This window comes from Rhinoraja longicauda, chromosome 11 (genome assembly GCF_053455715.1).
Source record: "Rhinoraja longicauda isolate Sanriku21f chromosome 11, sRhiLon1.1, whole genome shotgun sequence".
In the NCBI taxonomy this organism is placed as follows: domain Eukaryota; kingdom Metazoa; phylum Chordata; class Chondrichthyes; order Rajiformes; family Arhynchobatidae; genus Rhinoraja; species Rhinoraja longicauda.
The window spans coordinates 51,519,189-51,537,462 of record NC_135963.1 but is presented as its reverse complement, the minus strand read 5'-3'; the positions used below and the strand labels follow the sequence as shown (position 1 = coordinate 51,537,462).

The 18,274-nt window shown below is 40.3% G+C and overlaps 1 protein-coding gene across 5 annotated transcripts in view; it reads left to right on the top strand.

Annotated features, from left to right (window-relative positions):
- The window catches only part of LOC144597918 (UDP-N-acetylglucosamine transporter-like), a 44,490-nt gene that overhangs the window by 18,537 nt on the left and 7,679 nt on the right, over positions 1–18,274 (top strand). For all 5 annotated transcript variants that reach the window (XM_078407712.1, XM_078407711.1, XM_078407710.1 and 2 more), the window contains exons 5-7: positions 6,967–7,138; positions 10,446–10,564; positions 13,922–14,055. In XM_078407712.1, coding sequence (XP_078263838.1) covers positions 6,967–7,138; positions 10,446–10,564; positions 13,922–14,055 — 425 coding nt within the window. The remainder of the gene's footprint in view (positions 1–6,966; positions 7,139–10,445; positions 10,565–13,921; positions 14,056–18,274) is intronic.

Sequence of the window (18,274 nt, the reverse complement as noted above, 5' to 3'; positions counted from 1 at the left end):
AATAATGGTTATGATGAATCAGCAAATGGAAGGGAGATTGTAAATCCGATTGAATGGTGCCAGAACAATAATCTTGCTCTCAATGTCAGCAAGACCAAGGAGCTGATCATTGACTTCAGGAGGGGAAAGCCAAGAATTTATAAACCTGACTGCATCGATAAGATGATGGTGGAAAGAATCAACTGCTTCAAGTTCTTGAAAATATCTCTGAAGATACGTTCAGATCCCTGCACATTGATGTAATCACAAAGAAAGCTCATCAGTGCTCTACTTCCTTAGGAGATTGAGGAGAATCGTATGTTGACAAACTGCTACAGGTATATGGTAGAGAACATACTGACTGGTTGCATCACCATCTGGTTCAGCAACTCGGGAACAATGACAGAAAGTGGTAGACACTGCCTCGTCCATCACAGATACTGATCTCGCCATCAAAGGTATCTGTTGGAGGTGATGCCTCAAAAAGGCAGCCAATATCATCAAAGACCCACACCACCATGGCCACAATCTCATTTGCCTCCAACCACTGGGAAAAAGGTGCAGGAGCTTGAAAACCATCACCACCGGATTCAAGAACAGCTTCTTCGCAGCAACCATCAGGCTCCTGAACACCATATAACACTGACCTCAGCAACTGTTAGCTTCTATTGAATGTCTTGGGTTGCACTAAAGACTGGGTTTATTTGCACTAGTATTGTGGTTAATAATGAATTGAATTTTTTTAAATTACATATTTTGTGTTTATAGGTACATCACTTGCCAAGCTTTGTCCTGCCCCATCCACCTCTTTTCCAGCTCTGAAGAAAGGTCCCAACCTGAAACGTTGCCTATCCATTCCCTCCATAGATGTTGCCTGACCCATTGAGTTACTCTAGCACGTTTTGCATCAGCCTTTTGATGTTGGGTCACCTGCCGAGCATAACTTTGCTTTACTGGGGGATCTTGAGTTGAATGACAAGACTGCAACATTTGGGAAAGGACTCAATCAATTCCAATGTTCCAGTGAATGTAGATCTTTGGTGCTAGTATCATACAATATCATACTGATCTTTGCACTTGACTGCTAAGGTTACATTGTCAGCATATGCATAATCATGACACTTTGTGAGTGAGTACTCGGGTGAAGCCCGAGACTGCAGCATTCAAATCAACGACCCTGACAACACAGACGTGTCGACTGTGGCAAGGCTTGCATGCTGTAACGGGCTGTAAATTGATGTCAGTCAGTATCTCTGGCAACAACATGAATTCCATGCTTGCTTGAACAGAAGGTCAGTGGAAGGTTGCCACTCATCCTGTTAGTCTTGGGTAACGGTGTCGTGGGTCAATAGAAGCTAATAGTTGCTGAAGTCAGTGTTATATGGTGTTCAAGAGCCTGATGGTTGCTGCAAAGATGTTCTTGAGTCCGGTGATGGGTTTTCAGGCTCCTGCATGCTCTTCCCGGTGGTAGGAGCTAAGTGAGAGTGTGGCCATGGTGGCGTGGGTCTTTGATGATATTGGTTGCCTTTTTGAGGCATCGCCTCCTATAGATCCCTTTGATGGTGAGGAGATCAGAATCTGTGATAGACCAGGCAGTGTCTACCATTCTCTGTCATCTCATTTGTTCCTGAGCATTCGAGTTGCTGAACCAGACGGTGATGCAGCCAGTCAGTATGTTTTCTACCATATATCTTGTAGTCTTCTGAGGTCCCCATGAGGACCACTACCATCCCGATGCCAAAGAAAACCAAGATATTGTCCTTAATGACTGCTGTCCAGTGGCTCTGACATTCACCATCATTAGGCACTTCAAGAGATTAGTGATGGTGCACATTATCTCCAACCTCCCAGACAACCTTGTATAACTACATTGTGCTTAGCATCGCAACACGTCCATATCAGACAGCATCCCCCTGACCATACACTCATCCCTGGGACATCTCGATAATAAGACACCTACGTCAGACTGCTATTTATTGACGCACAATGTGCTGGAGTAACTCAGTGGGTCAGGCAGCATTTGTGGAGGGAATGGATAGGCAACTTTTCAGGTTGGGACTCTTCTTCAGTAGGGGGGGAAGAAAGCTGAAAGAGGTGGGGTGGACAGCCTGGCAAATGATAGGTAGATGAGGGTGAGAGGGATATGATCAATATTGCAGCACCTTTGTAAAGAAGGAACCCGATCCAAAACGTTGCCTGTCTTTTCCCTCCACAGGTGCTGCCTGACCCACTGAGCTACTCCAGCACTTTATGTGTTGATCAAGATTCCAGCATCTACAATTCCTTGCGTCTTCTATTTAATGGATAGAGCTCTGCCTTCAATACCATAATCCCATCCAAACTCCTAGGCCGAGGAGCCAGCACCTCTCTCTGCCACTGGATCCTCGACTTTCTGACCTGTAGACTACAATCAGTGAGGATAGGCGACATTTCATTCTCCACAATAATTCTCAACACTGGTGCCCTACAAGGATGCGTTCTCATGTTCTATATAGTCACGAATGTGCAGCCAAATTCTGCTGTAACTCCATCTACAGGTTTGCAGATGACACCATTGTGGTGGGCCGGACCCTAAACAATGTTCAGACAGGCCATGCTGCAGCCCATACCCAATCTGCACTTTACTTCCATATAACCATATAACAACTACAGCATGGAAACAGGCCTGTCCGGCCCTACCAGTCCACGCCGACCATTCTCCCTGACCTAGTCTCATCTACCTGCACTCAGACCATAACCCTCTAATCCCCTCCTATCCATATACCTATCCAATTTACTCTTAAATAATAAAATCGAGCCAGCCTCCACCACTTCCACCGGAAGCCCATTCCATACAGCCACGACCCTCTGAGTAAAGAAGTACCCCCTCATGTTACCCCTAAACCTTTGTCCCTCAATTCTGAAGCTATGTCCCCTTGTTGGAATCTTCCCCACTCTCAAAGGGAAAAGCCTACCCACGTCAACTCTGTCCGTCCCTCTCAAAATTTTAAAAACCTCTATCAAGTCCCCCCTCAACCTTCTACGCTCCAAAGAATAAAGACCCAACCTGTTCAACCTCTCTCTGTAGCCTAAGTGCTGAAACCCAGGCAACATTCTAGTAAATCTCCTCTGTACCCTCTCCATTTTGTCGACATCCTTCCTATAATTTGGCGACCAGAACTGCACACCATACTCCAGATTCGGCCTCACCAATGCCCTGTACAATTTTAACATTACATCCCAACTTCTATACTCGATGCTCTGATTTATAAAGGCAAGCATACCAAACGCCTTCTTCACCACCCTATCCACATGAGATTCCACCTTCAGGGAACAATGCACAGTTATTCCCAGATCCCTCTGTTCCACTGCATTCCTCAATTCCCTACCATTTACCCTGTACGTCCTATTTTGATTTGTCCTACCAAAATGCAGCACCTCACACTTATCAGCATTAAACTCCAACTGCCATCTTTCAGCCCACCCTTCCAAAAGGCCCAAGTCTCTCTCTAGACTTTGAAAATCTACCTCACTATCAACTACACCACCTATCTTAGTATCATCTGCATATTTACTAATCCAATTTGCCACACCATCATCCAGATCATTAATGTAAATGACAAACAACAGTGGACCCAACACAGATCCTTGGGGTACTCCACTAGACACTGGCCTCCAACCTGACATACAATTGTCAACCGTTACCCTCTGGTATCTCCCATTCAGCCATTGTTGAATCCATCTTGCAACCTCACTTCTGTGGGACCTCCAATGGCATTTGATTATTGCAATCCCCTGGCAGCTCTAGGGCCTCCAGAACCAACACTTAGACTTGCCACTTCACGCCTCCCGCTTCCATGTGTCCAGGGCCTGCTTCCCGTAGCTGATCACAACTTTTTGAGTGTTTCCGAGTGCAAGGAAGGTGAGCTCACAGCCTGTTTACAGGCACTGATCTTCCGCTCCATTTTTTCTAATGTGTTCAATGGTCTGGAAAGTAAGGACAAGGTGATCTGAATCCTTGTTCTGGTGGAAAAGGGGAATGAGAGCAGAAGTCCAATAATATGGAATAGTTGAGTGGAAATTTTCAAAAACCCTGCAAATTGCTGAATATCTTCAAACATAGCTGTATTCTTACCGTTGTTTCGTTTAAAATTAGAATTATTAAACCACTTGTGTCTGTCAGCTCTTTTAAAGAACTGTTAGATGGTACAACCTTTATTGCTCACGGCACCCATTGCTCTTTGAAAATTACTGTGGAATCTGATTTTACCCTTCTTGTACATTCCTTTGAGTGTGCAGTGGAATTGGTGGGTAGAGCATTGTCATTATGCCCATTTAACCATCCCAGTGGTACACCAGAGTTAAATACTGAATTATATACACGGCAGTTGTTTCTAAGAGTGTAGCTGGCGCTTCCTTATTTAATAATGATCACAATCTGACAGTGTTTGCTTAAGTCCTACCGAGATTCCACCCTTTTATTATTGTTACGTGTACCAGGGTACAATGAATAGCTTTTATTGCATGCTATCCTATCAAAGAAAATAATATACACGATTACAATCAAGCCATCCCAAGTACAGATCAGTGTACAGATTGTGTTTCGTACACAATAAGTTCTGATTAAAGATAGTTCAAAGGTCTGCAATTCGTTCGATGGGAGGCCAGGACCATACTCCAACTGTTGAGGACCATTCAGTTGCCTAATAACAGCTGGAAAGAAACTGTCCTTGAATCTAGAAGCATGCATTTTCAAGTCTTCTGTACTTGCATCAGCTTCTTGCCTGAGGGGGAGAAGACGGAATGACAGGGGTGTGACTGGTCCTCAATTATGCCGGTGGCCTTACCGAAACAGCATGAAATGTAGATGGAGTCAATGGAAAGAAGGTTGGTTTGCGTGATAGTTGGAGCCACGTCCACAACACTGCAATTTCTTACGGTCTTGGAAGGAGCTGTTCCCAAACCATGCTGTGATGCATCCCGATAAATTGCTTTTCATGGCACATCTGTAGAAATTGGTGAGGGTTATTGGGGATAAGCTGAACTTCTTAAACCTTGTAAGGAAGTAGAGGTGTTGGTGTACTTTTTATGAATGCCATTTTGTGTGTGTTAATAACCTTTGCATGGAAAGCAAGACTGAAGCCAGAACCTCTTCTCCATCAAAATGTGTCAAGGTGTTATAATAGTTTCCAAATTTCTTTGATATTCAGAGACATTTAAAAGCTATTAAAATTAGTTCCCTTGGGAACCAATGGTCCCAACCAGCCTGAACTGGCCTTGTTCATATGCATAATCTCTTACAAAGTTAGATCTAACTCGGGGGTATAATTCTAGTGACTTTTGCCGATATTTCTTACGGTAGCGCAGCGGTAGAGTTGCTGCTTTACAGCGAATGCAGCGCCGGAGACACAGGTTCGATCCTGACTACGGGTGCTGCACTGTAAGGAGTTTGTACGTTCTCCCCGTGACCTGCGTGGGTTTTCTCCGAGATCTTCGGTTTCCTCCCACACTCCAAAGACGTACAGGTATGTAGGTTAATTGGCTGGGTAAATGTAAAAATTGTCCCTAGTGGGTGTAGGATAGTGTTAATGTACGGGGATCACTGGGCGGCACGGACTTGGAGGGCCGAAAAGGCCTGTTTCCGGCTGTAGATATATGATATGATATGATATGATATTCAATATTTTCCTTACTTACAGTCGCCCTGTTTCCTGTCATGTTCTTAGCTATTCAGTGTTAATGTTCTCAGACCTAATCCTGTTAGATTCTTTGGAAAATTTCTGTCAGGTTAGTTAAGCATTCTATTTGTCCAAATTCCATGCTGGTTAACAACATACAGTTGTTCAGTCACTAGAATTCTCAAGATAGACACAAAAAGCTGGAGTAACTCAGCGGGACAGGCAGCATTTCTGGAGAGAAGGAATGGGTGACTTTTCGGGTCAAGACCCTTCTTCTCTCCAGAGATCCTGCATATCCCGCTGTTACTCCAGCTTTTTGTGCCTATCTTTGGTTTAAACCAGCATCTGAAGTTCATTCTTACACACTAGAATCCTCAAAATTGTTTAAATATTTTTATTCAGTTGGTGCTCGTGAAAGATCATAAACATTGGATTAGTTCTGCAGACCACTTTCTGATTTCTAAACAAATATTTGTCCTAATTATAGGATTCTTTTTTTAAAAATTGTCTTGCAGAGCCAAGATGTTAAGTCCACAGGCTCCCGCGGTTGGAGCTCAGAGGTCAATCCCTGGCAAAGGGATCACCAGCACAACGATGTTTAGTCCTGCAGGCTCCCGCGGTTGGAGCTCCCAAAGTCGATCTCCAACAAGAGGCCGCCAGCTCCTTGATGTTAGGCTGCAGTGTGAACGGAGATACGATACGGGAAAAATCGCATTTCCGTTGACGCAAGAGATTTAAAAAAGTTTCCCCCAACTCCCCCCCCCCCCCCAAAGTAAAACAAGCTAAAGAACACTAAAACATACATTTAATACATACCATAAAACAACAGAGAAGGAAGGGCGTTCTGTTGGAAAGGCAGCCATTACTGGCGCCACAACTACCGGTCCTATCTAACAAGCGCCTGATTTATGTACAGCCTGTACACATGAGTGAGTATTTAGAAGACCAACAGAATTGATTTGCTGGCTGCTGCAGGCGTCTTCTGCCTTGTGGGAATTTGGTTCATGGCCACATTTTCAACTTGCAAGTGGTTTGGATTATGAATTATTCTCAGGGACAGAACCCTGCCGGTAACCCGGGGACGAGCTGTAATCTATTTCACAGCCTGCAGCCATTCAGTCTTCGTCAAGTATTTTACGGAAGTGCTAGTCGTGATTATTCTTGGGTTGCATATAAGAGCAGGAACCTGTTACTATATTATTGAGCGAGTGTGCAGCAGAGCCAGGCTCTACATTTTAAAATTTTATTTGCTGTAGTGTATGGGCATAAAATCCTCTTTTAAAAATACTGGGTTACATTAACATGCTTAAAAATGCCTATTTTATTTTAGTGGCCAGCGGACACGCCAGAGGATCTGAAAAAAGAGATATCTGCAGGTTCTCAATTTATAGGCTTGATAGCGGTGCTCAGTGCTTGTTTTTCCAGTGGATTTGCAGGAGTTTACTTTGAGAAAATCTTGAAAGGGACAAAACAGTCAGTTTGGATTAGAAACATTCAATTAGGTGAGTAAAATTATTATGATATTCTCACCAGTAATTGCAATTATGAAATATTAAGTAACAATTGTGCCATTACAGGATGTTCCAAATATATCAATGCACAACCATCTAAATAGCAGACTGGTTCTATCAGTGGTGTGTTTGTCATGCCTTCGTGAAGGTGAACCTTGGTGCCTGCCTCTTTACTATCAATTAAATGTTTTTTCTCTGTTGATTATGAGAGAATGCACCAAGAGTAGAGTTGCATCCTAGTCCTAAAACCAAACCCCAACTTGTCTTTAATCGGTGTGATGTTGTTCCTACGGATATACACCTCCCCTCTGCCTACTATCTCTCCTTTGATATTTGGATATAGAGTGCATGATCATTCCAAAATTAACAGAGTAAATTGGTTAGCATTTTTTTTTTTTAAGCACGCTGTGCTCAAATTGGCTACTTTTTTTCCTGTATTACAACTTCAAAGACCTTGTTACGCATAATATTTTTTGTAGCCAAAATTTAAATGGGATTCAGGACAAGTCTGAAATGTGTTTAGTAACCTTTCGCTTTACAGAGGAATGCTTCAGATTTTGATGCTCTAAAGGGATAACAGATGTAAACTAACAATCATCAAGAAGAAAGCTTTGGGGATTTTTTTTTAGTTTAGTAAAGAGATATAGCAAGGAAACAGGCTCTTCGGCCCACCGAGTCCTCACCAACCAGCTGTCCCCTCACAACAACACTATCGTACCCACTACCGTAAACTGTACGTCTTGGAGTGTGGGGGTAAAACTGCAGAAAACCCACGCAGGTCATGGGGATAATGTGCAAACTCTGTACAGACAGCACCCGTAGTCAGGATTGAACCCGGGTCTCTGGCGCTGTAAGGCAGCAACTCTACTGCTGTGCCACCATGCCACCCCTGCACATTTTCTAGGGGATTGTAGATTAAATAACTGCACATTTTCCAGGGCATTGAAAGGATAGCTCATCTGAAGAGCCATTACAATGCAATTGGTTGAATGACCTTTTACAGTACATGACCTTTTACAGTACATGACCTTTTACCCTAAAACTTGACTAATCAAAAAAGATAAAATATACAAGTCATAGGTGACATACTCCTTTAATGTAGTGAAGTTGAACTTGGAGATGCAAAGTTATATAAGTTATATAGCCAAAAGCTAGTAATAAGATTCTGTTATTTATTACATGTTTGTAATGTTGAGTCAGGCCAATTTAGTATGTAAAAATCTGAAGCATTCCTCTGTAAAACAAAAGGTAACTAAACAAATTTCAGACTTGTCCTGTATCCCATTTAAATTTATTCTGCAAAAAATATTATGGGTAACAAGGTCACTTTTTAAGTATATCCACAGTTTTAATACAGGAAAAAAAAAGTAGCCAATTTGAGCACAACGTGCTTTAAAACAAATATGCTAGATAACCAATTTACTCTGTTAATTTTGGAATGAACATTCACAAACCAACAAAAGGTTCCAAAGAAGATGACTCCACTGTTTAAAAAAAAAACCCACCAGAATAAAAATTATATGATACAAGATTTGCTTCCAAATATTTTAGTGCAATGAGACATTCAAAGTTGGTGATAGTCCAAGTAGCTGAACATATTGACCATGAATAGACTCATTGTTCATAATCAATCATTGCAGAGCAGCTACCAACAAAAATAAATAAAATTGTTGGCAAAGCGATTGAGGCCATGTCACAAGAAATGCTAAATATGTACCCAGTTCTTTTCAAATCACCCAAAGTACTCTGTCATTTTCAGAATTATCACAATTTTCCACCTTTTGGCATTTAAATTAATAGAAATTGGCCCATCGCTTTTAATAGAAAGTTAGTTAAACCATAATATTAACACTTTTCTGTTGCAGAAAAGGTTGCAAAATTGTTTGTTATTTAAAAAAATTGATATAGTACTGAAATTTACACACATGCAAGTACTGGCTATGTGGCAATGCACTAAGAGATCAGAGAGATTAGGTTATTAGAATATACACCAGGGTGCAATGAAATTCCTGCTCACACATAGCTCAGTGTAAATAGTGTTCAGTAATGATAAATACAATATGAGTGCAAAAATATCAGAATGGTGCCAGATTGTAGTGCAACCCAAAGTAGCACAAAAACAAGTGTACAATAACGAAATAACTGAATGAGGGAGAGTTAAGAGCAAAATTACCTGGCAGCACCTCTGGAAATGGTTTTGAAAGAGGTGATTGGTTCTGGAGCCTGATTAGGGAAGATGCCATTCTTAAGTCTGGACATTTGAGCTTTCAAGCTCCTATATCTTCACCCAGAAGGTAGAAGAGAGAAAAGGAAATGGCCAGGGTGATCAGTACCCTTGATGAAACTTACATTTAAAACTGGCATTTAAAAGACTTTTGGAGAGGCATATGGATATGCAGGGTATGGGTTGTGTGCAGGTAGATAACTGATGGTCTTGGCATCATGTTCGGCACAGACATTATGGGTCAAAGGCCCTGTCCCTGTACAGAACATAGCTGTACTGTGCTATGTTCTATGTCAATCCAGTGAGAATTCCAGTAGAAAATGGAAGAACCTTCTCGAAGAGTGGTGTGAATTAGGAGCGTGTTACCGCAGGGAATTTGTTTAAGTTAACAGATGAAGCTAGACAGTCGAGGGAGAAGGATAAACATTTATTCTGAGAGATTTAGATTAAGAAAAGCAAGTAGATGCATGGATGGGGCAAAAAGCCAGTGTGGACTAGTTGGAATGGATGGCATATTTCCATATCCTGCATCATATGTAATCTTCTACAGTTTATAGGATACAAAGTTGGATATTTTTTAATACAGTTTGTTGATCTTCCATCAAGTTTTTAATTGGTGTAAGCTTTCAAATTTCAAGAGTCAAGAGTGTTCAATTGACATTTTGACGATAGCAGAACAATTAAATTCTTACCGGCAGCAACTTTTCAGATCTGTAGCACAGTACACATAAATAATATATTACAAACAAAACAATTACAATAAATTAATAATCCCAAAAAGAGTGCAAAAAAAAAGCCTGAAGTCTGTAGTGCAACCCAAGATAGTCCATTGTTCAACGGCCAGTGCTGTGTAGTGTTCAAGAGCCTAGTTGTTGGGAAGAAGCTTGAATCTTCATCACCATTGAATTATTTCAAATTCAAAAGTTATTTCCCTGTGCTGTACTGTTTTATAGCCTATGTAAAATCAGGGAAGTTTAAATTAGGCCAGCAGATCTGTGTAAAAAAAAAATATATATATTAGAGGTCTTAAATAAGAGCAGAAACATAACTAAGCAGAAACAATTTTCTCTCCAGGTTTGTTTGGAAGCATTTTTGGAATGATGGGTGTATATGTATATGATGGGCAGCGAGTAGCAGATCACGGAGTTTTCCAAGGCTACAACAAATTCACTTGGATCGTTGTTATTCTGCAGGTAGGAAGTAAAAATGGGGATGTAAAAATCTAAAGAGGTTTCAATATTTTACACAATGGTGTGTCAAGCACCCGTATTTCAAAGGTAGGCACTTTATTTTGGTTTCTCCTCCGTTTAAAATGGAACAATTGCAATGATGTTTTGCCTTGGTATCAAATACCAATACCAATCCAGCTACCATCCCTCCCTAAATTGCTACCCAGAGAACCAATGCATGCACATGCACCTGCTTGGTTTTGCTCCTCAGTGGATATGTTGGTTAATAAACATAGAGCGAATTAAACCATCACGTTCTTTTTTATGTACAAATCTAACCATAGGGATACAGGAGAAGTAAACCAATTTTTACCCTGTGGACGAGTGTTACCATTCACTGCTATTTCTTCTTTATTTAATTAGTGCTTCTTGACAATGAATTTGGACCTTGTATGAAGTGTCATTTGGGGAGCAGTTTGGGTTCAGTGAAAATAATTCCATTCGTTTTAAAGTAACTATGGAGAAGGGTAGGACAGACCCACAAGTTCTGGTCCTAAACATTTGTAAGACCAATTTTATAAACATTAAGCGGGAACTTGTAAAGGTCGATTGGGAGAGTCTGCTTGCAGGTAAGTGAACGGCAGGCAAGTGTGAGGCTTTCATCAGTAAGATGGCAAGAGTAAAGGGGCAGCATGTTCCTGTCAAAGTGAAGGGCAAGGCTGGCAAGTTTAGGGAACCCTAGTGGACAAGGGATGTTAAGGCTCTAGTCAGGAAAAAGTAGGAAGCGCACATCAGATTTAGGAAATCTGGATCAAGCAAACCCCTTTAAGTACAAGAAGTGTAGGAGTACACTTGAAAAGACAATCAGGAGAACTAAAAGAAGGAATGAAATTGATCTGGAAAGCAAGGTAAAGAAAATCCTCAATTTTTACAGGTATATTACGAGTAAAAGGGTTGCTAGGGAAAGAAAAGATCTCCTTAAAGATCATCATAGCTGTTTTTGTGTAGAGCCACAAGACGTGAGGGAGATATTTAATTAATATTTCTCACCAGTTTTTATGAGGAGAAGAACATGGAAACGAAGGAATTGAGCCATAGGAGTTGTGATGTCTTGGATCATTTACGAATTACCAAAGAGGAGGTATTGGCAGATTTAAAACACTTTAAGGTGGCTAAATCTACAGGGTCTGACCAAGTGCACCCTTGGACCTTGTGGGAAGCTAGGGAGGAAATTACAGAGGCTCTTGCAGAGATATTTGCATTGACTCACTGGCCTGTAGTCAGTGGTGGAAAAACTGTTGGAGAGGATTCTGAGGGACAGGGTACGCCAGCATTTGGCTAGGCAAGGACTGATAGTCAGTATGGCATTGAACATGGAAAATTGTGTCTCATGAATCTTTTTTTTTAACGGTCACTAGGAGGATTGATGGGGGAAGGGCGGTGAACGTTGCCTATGTGGGCTTCAGCAAGGCCTTTTACAAGGTCTGCCACTATGGGTTGCTAGTCTGGAAGGTTAGATCACATGGAATCCAAGGAGAGCTAGACAACCGGCTTATAAGAAGGAGTCTACTGGTGGCTTTGGAGGGTTATTTTTCAGGTTAGAGGCCTGAGGCCAATGATGAGCAGCAGGATTTGATGCTGGATTCACTGTTGATAATGAATTCACAGTAGTGATTCACTGTCACTAAATTGTTAATGTAGATAACATTGTGGTTAATAATTTTAGTAAATTTGTCGATTACACCAAAATTGGTTGTAAATTTAGTGGCCCAGTGAAGAAAGATATATAAGTTTATACCAGGGTCTAGATCAGTTGGGAATGTGGGTAAAGGAATGGCAAATGGAATTTATCTCAGATCAGTGTGAGGAGTTACACTTTGCTATGTCAAACCTGGGCAGGACTTGCACAATAAATGGTCGAGCCCTGGAGAGTGTTGTGGAATAGAAAGATCTAGGAGTGCAAGTACATGGTTCCCTCAAAGTAGTACATCAGGTAGATAGATTGGTGAAGAGGGCATTTGGTACGCTTGCCTTCATTGGGAAGAGTATTGAGTATAAAAGTTGAGATATCATGATGCAACTGTACAAATCGTCGGTGGGACCACACTTGGATTAATGTGTGCAGCTCTAGTCGCCCAGCTATAGGAAGGATGTCATTAAGTTGGAAAGGGTGCAGAAAAGATTACATGGATTTGCAGGCTTGAATTCTAGGGAGAGTCTGGATAGGCTGGGACTTTTTTCATTGGAGCTTAGGAGGCTGGGGAGTAACGTTATTGAAGTACAAAATCATGAAGGGCATGGATAAAGTTACACTGTCTTTTTTTCAGTGTAGAGAACTCAAAAACTAGATGGCATAGGCTGAGGTGAGAGATTCAAGTGGGAATTAGGTGATTTTTTTCACTCAGTCCGTAAATGGAATTTGCTGCCAGAAAAAGCCATAGAAACGGATACATTACTGCTTCCCAAAGACTTTTTAATGGATATGTGGACTAAGGGTTTAGAGGGATATGGGCCAAATGCAGGCAAATTGATCTAGTGCAGAATGCCAACATGATCGCTGTGGACAAGGTGGCCCAAAGAGCCTACCCCGTGTTGCATACCCCAATATACTACTGGTTTCTCATGGGCCTCGAAGACCCCAAATGTCTCCGAACGCAGGAAGGAAGGGAACCTGCATTACCTGCAGCGAGCACACTGTCCATTATATTACACAAGGCCAAATTAGACATCCTTCATTCAGGCTTGAAACAAAACTTGCCCCTTAAAAGTTCATTGCATTGCCAGCGACCAGCTTCCATTCTGAATCGGAAACCTACATTTCAGCTACCACAGTGACATCAGTTCAAGAAGAGGCTGTGAGTTACCCTGAAAACTGCATTCACTTAAGCGCCTGGAATGTTATGAGGCCCCTCGGAGCAGCCTAATTCTGAAAATTGCTGCAGTGTTAAAGTATATAACAGAACCAGTGTTCTCTGGTAACTGGCTTGCTATGCATCTAAGGACGAGTTTAGCTACATACTGTAAATAAATTTAAATTCAAGAAAATTAATTGCTGGTATTATGGAGCTGCTTAAAACATGGTACTTTTGTGCTTTCATTTATTTGTGTTTCGTAGTTATTGAGAGAGAGTAATTTACTTTCAATAAAAAGGAACTGCAGATGCTAGTTTATACCAAAAATAGACACAGAATGGTGGAGTAATTCAGTGGATCAAGCAACATCTGGGTGTTGTTTCGGGTCGGGACCCTTCTTCAAACGGAGTAATTTCAAAGTAATTTATTTTATTAAGTTACTTGCTTAACAAGGATTGCTATAATTCCTAAAAATACAATTATTTTTTCATGATTCACTCTTCAATATTTCTTTATACTTTTTGATCAGGCTCTTGGTGGTCTAGTAATTGCAGCGGTCATCAAATACGCAGACAACATCTTGAAAGGATTTGCTACATCGTTATCCATTATTCTTTCAACATTGATATCTTACTTTTGGTTACAAGACTTTGTGCCCACCAGGTACTGAGAAAAAGGGAAAAAAAATATTTTCTTGAGTTTGTGTGGCATTTGTATCCTTTTACTTTTCATTTTAAAGAAGATATATAACATATAAATTTCAATGTAACATTCTGTATTGATTTTAAAGTATGCCTTGTGCCACTTAGTTTTGTTTGTCTTTGATAAATCTGCATATTATTTGTGAGAGGTACTACAAAGATCGATATTTGAAGTTGCTCTCAATTTGCCATCATATCTGTTAATGATAAATTGTTTTTTTAACTTTAATTAGAAGTATCCTGAGTTGTGCACATATCAATCTAATTGTGAAAATGTTATACCAATGTTTTTAGAGCAGTTTTATCCTATAGACTAATGTAACTAATATGAGCCAACACAAGGTGACCTGCCAACCTCAAAATACTTTTTATTCATGCACAGAATGTTGGCATTGTTGGCAAACTGAAGGCTTGATTGCTGCAGTCCTCAGTGCAGTAAGGCAAGGGCTTGTAGAATGTTGATGTAACCATGATAAAGAAACATATTTCCATTTGAGGACAATGTGTGCTTTGGACAGGAACTTGCAGCGTTCTTCTGGTTTCGCTGGAGTCCCCTCCCACCCCCACCCCCAACCCATTTTGCAAAACCAATAATGGTTGATGGTTTACAAGGTAATGTCAAGGAATGTAGGGTGGAACCCTGGACTAGGTGTCCTTTACATGGTGCATACTGCAGCTGTGGTCTGCCAGCGAAGGAGAGTGCGCTTTTATAGGTTAGTGGCTTTTTAATTCATGCACAAATTACAAATGGGAACTGTATTCCTTGCGCACAATTACTGTATTCAGGAAAGCAGAGCTGATTCACAGCCAGGCAAATTGAAGCAGTCTGAATTAACTTGCACTTTTTATAGTTTTTAAAGTTTTAAGTCAAATGCAGTGTTAAGATCTATTTGTCTGGTATTAATTAACCTGATCCCACGCTGACTCAACTTCACTTAAACTTCTATGTTGAAGAAGTACATATTTTAAAAACAATCTACAAAAAAAATCACTGGTCAGATTTTGCAGCTTTTCAGATAACCTGCAATATGACTACATTGAAAAGTTTAGAATTTTTAAAATATCTACCACGTGTAATTAATTTATAAAAGTATCCTGCATGGCTGAAACAAAACACGAAAAGAGATATAAAGCTGAAACAGCTTTCAACATCTTCCAAACTGTTGAAAGATGCTAGGAATTACTTAAGTGTTTGATTTGGTTACATTTAGGAAATTGAACCCTAAACACAATGCTTAGGTTCAGCTTCAAGCTCCACCAAAGTGCCTAGCATTATCAGTGCAACAATGAAGCCAGTATAATCAGGGAACATTACATTAAAATATCACATTACATTAAAATATTCCTGGGTGTAAAAAAATTGGAACCTGATATTATTAAGACCAGAAAATAGGTTTACTGTCAAAATAAGCATTTTCAATAATGGTGTCTGCTCCTTCTCCATCATTTAAAATTACTATAAAGAAAAAGAAGACATATCAAACCATGTTGTAGTTTAATTAATTTTTCACAAATGTTTCTTAGTATAGGTGACTCCCCCTGGTACAGAGGTTGTGTTCCTAGAAAACTGTACTATCACCATTTTATGTAACCAGAGGCATTCTTGCAGAATCCTTTCCCTCTTTTTACTTTAGACTTTAGAGTTACATCACTGAAACAGGCCTATCAACCCACCGAGTCCATGCTGACCAGCGATCACCCCGTACATTAACACTATCCTACACACCAGCGACAATTAACCTACAAACCTGTATGCCTTTGGAGTGTGGGAGGAAACCAGAGCACCTGGAGAAAACCCAGGGAAAATGTAGAAACTCCATAGAGACAGCACCCGTGGTCAGGATCAAACCCTGGTCTCTGGCTCTGTGAGGCAGCAACTCCACTGCCTCGCCACTGTGTTGCCCTCAAATTAAGACATTTATTGACAATGGCCAAGTGACACAACACGGATACTTAACATCTGAGGCCAACATTAGACTTGGGAATAGATGCCTTGTGCTGAAGAAATATGAATTTGACCATTTTTATTTGTAGTCACTCTGTACTATAAGGCAATACGTTTTGGATATGAATTCACAATGTAGTTTGGGTGGGTAGTCACAGCTAAGTGTCTTTGCCACACCCGCTCCAGTCGGTGGATTTATGAACAGACGTTTCAGAATGTGCTCCTCATCTGCCAATCAATTTCTCTGACCAGAAGCATTTGTAGAAACATGTACTTCGGGGTGTAACTGTAACATGTCACAGTAACTGTAACATGTGACAATAAACTGAACTGATGCACTCAGGCTTGTGGATTAGGAAAGGGTTTGGGAAGTGGGGATATCAGGGGAAAAAGATGAGATTCAAGGATCGGGGTTTATTGAAGAAAGGTGGTCCAGAAGGAGTTCAGGGAAGCAATAGGTTAAAGTGCACTGACTTTTGGAAGTGCAGTAAAGTCTGAGGGGATACTTTAAGGAGCCCAATCAAGACCTGGCCTTGGCTACTGCATCGCTTCACAATACAGCTTGTCTGAGCAAATGCATTGGAGAGGAAGAGCATGGAGGTACTGCACTCTGAGATATCTGTTCACATGTCCTTGAATTGGAGCAAGCTTGGCAAGAGGGGGAGCTCAGTTGTGACTGCTCACCCAAAGATATGTAAATCTCATGGCCAAATCTTATTGCTTCCCAATAATGGAATATATTCCTAATTTTAGGGGGGATTTTCCTAAAAATAAAAATTGACAATTTATTGTTTCTTTGGCATTCTGTTTTTTGGGGGTTTTTTGGCGCCGAATAATTCTGTAAGAGCAAATTTTATTCCTTATCTCAAATATTTGGATAGTGATTTGGGACTTTCATAATGGTGAATTTTTATTACCCAAATGGCCATAATGTAAGAGTCGCCTGTAAGTATTTTTGATTTGAATTAACATTGAGAACGGTTCTCTGCACTTTAGAAAGTGAATTTAGTTTTTTGAGTGTTGGCAAATCGGGTGATTTTTTTTTGGATGTCGCTCACTTGCAGTTGAAAACTACCTGATCTTTTTCACCACTTTGCTCAATTATTCCTGTATTATGTTGATATAATTTTCAAAAATTAAGATAAATTCAACATCAAGGTACTCAATTACATTTTCAGCCCAAAACATTCCTGCACAGATTTCAGTGGTTGAAATTAGGTACTTTATAAGCCATCTAAAAGCTCAACAAACGGCAGATAGAATTTGAATTGAATACATTTTCAGACAAAAATAAACCAGGCATGGGGATTTATTTGTAGAAACAATTGTAGATGCTGGTTAATACGCAAAAGGACACAAAATGCTGGAGTAACTCAGCAGATTGGCAGCATCTCTGGAGAACATGACAGTTGACGTCTCGGGTTGAGATCTGAAACATTCATGTTCTCCAGAGCTGCTTTCTGACTTGTTGAGTTACTCCAACGCTTTCTGTCCTTTATGGGGATTTATTTAATAAAAGAAAACTAGAGAGTATGGATAAACAGATGCTGGGATTCAAATGCCTACTTCACTTATGTATAGGCCGTTTAAGCCACAAAATAGCCAATAGAATTTGTGTTTAGAAATGGGCAAGATATATACTCCACTCAAGCATTTGTTGGACCCTTTCATCTGCATTTTCCACCCAGCCCACAATTGCACAATGCAGATTAAAGCAAAATAAAATGTTTTGCTTATGTTCAACAAAACTCTGCTAGCAACAGGAATTCTTCCAAAGCAAGAGAGACTTGAGATATTGGGACAGTCCTCATTATTGCAGGGAACTAAAACAAAGGAACTATTTAATAAGATTTTTTAAATTATGAATAATTTTGATGCCTTAAAGGGCCACTTCCAGAACCTTCAGAGTCCCACATATTGATTCCACTTTTTTCCCTTCAAATTTCAAATCCGATTTCTAAGTGCAACTTGATTTCTGAGGTTGGACTATATTGAAGGGAGATTTAAATTGGTGAGAAATTTGTCCAAAATATTATCATCTTTTCCTACATGTAGAAGTTAAATGCAATGAACGATGGAGAATTCTTGTGTTGGATAAATATCTCCTGATCCCAATTCAAAATCCCATAATGAAATTTTATAATTTATTTTATTAATAAGAAATGCATTGTAAATTTCCATTGTTAATTTGTTTAAATTGATGTGTTACATTGTTAATTTGATATGCTGTAGGTTT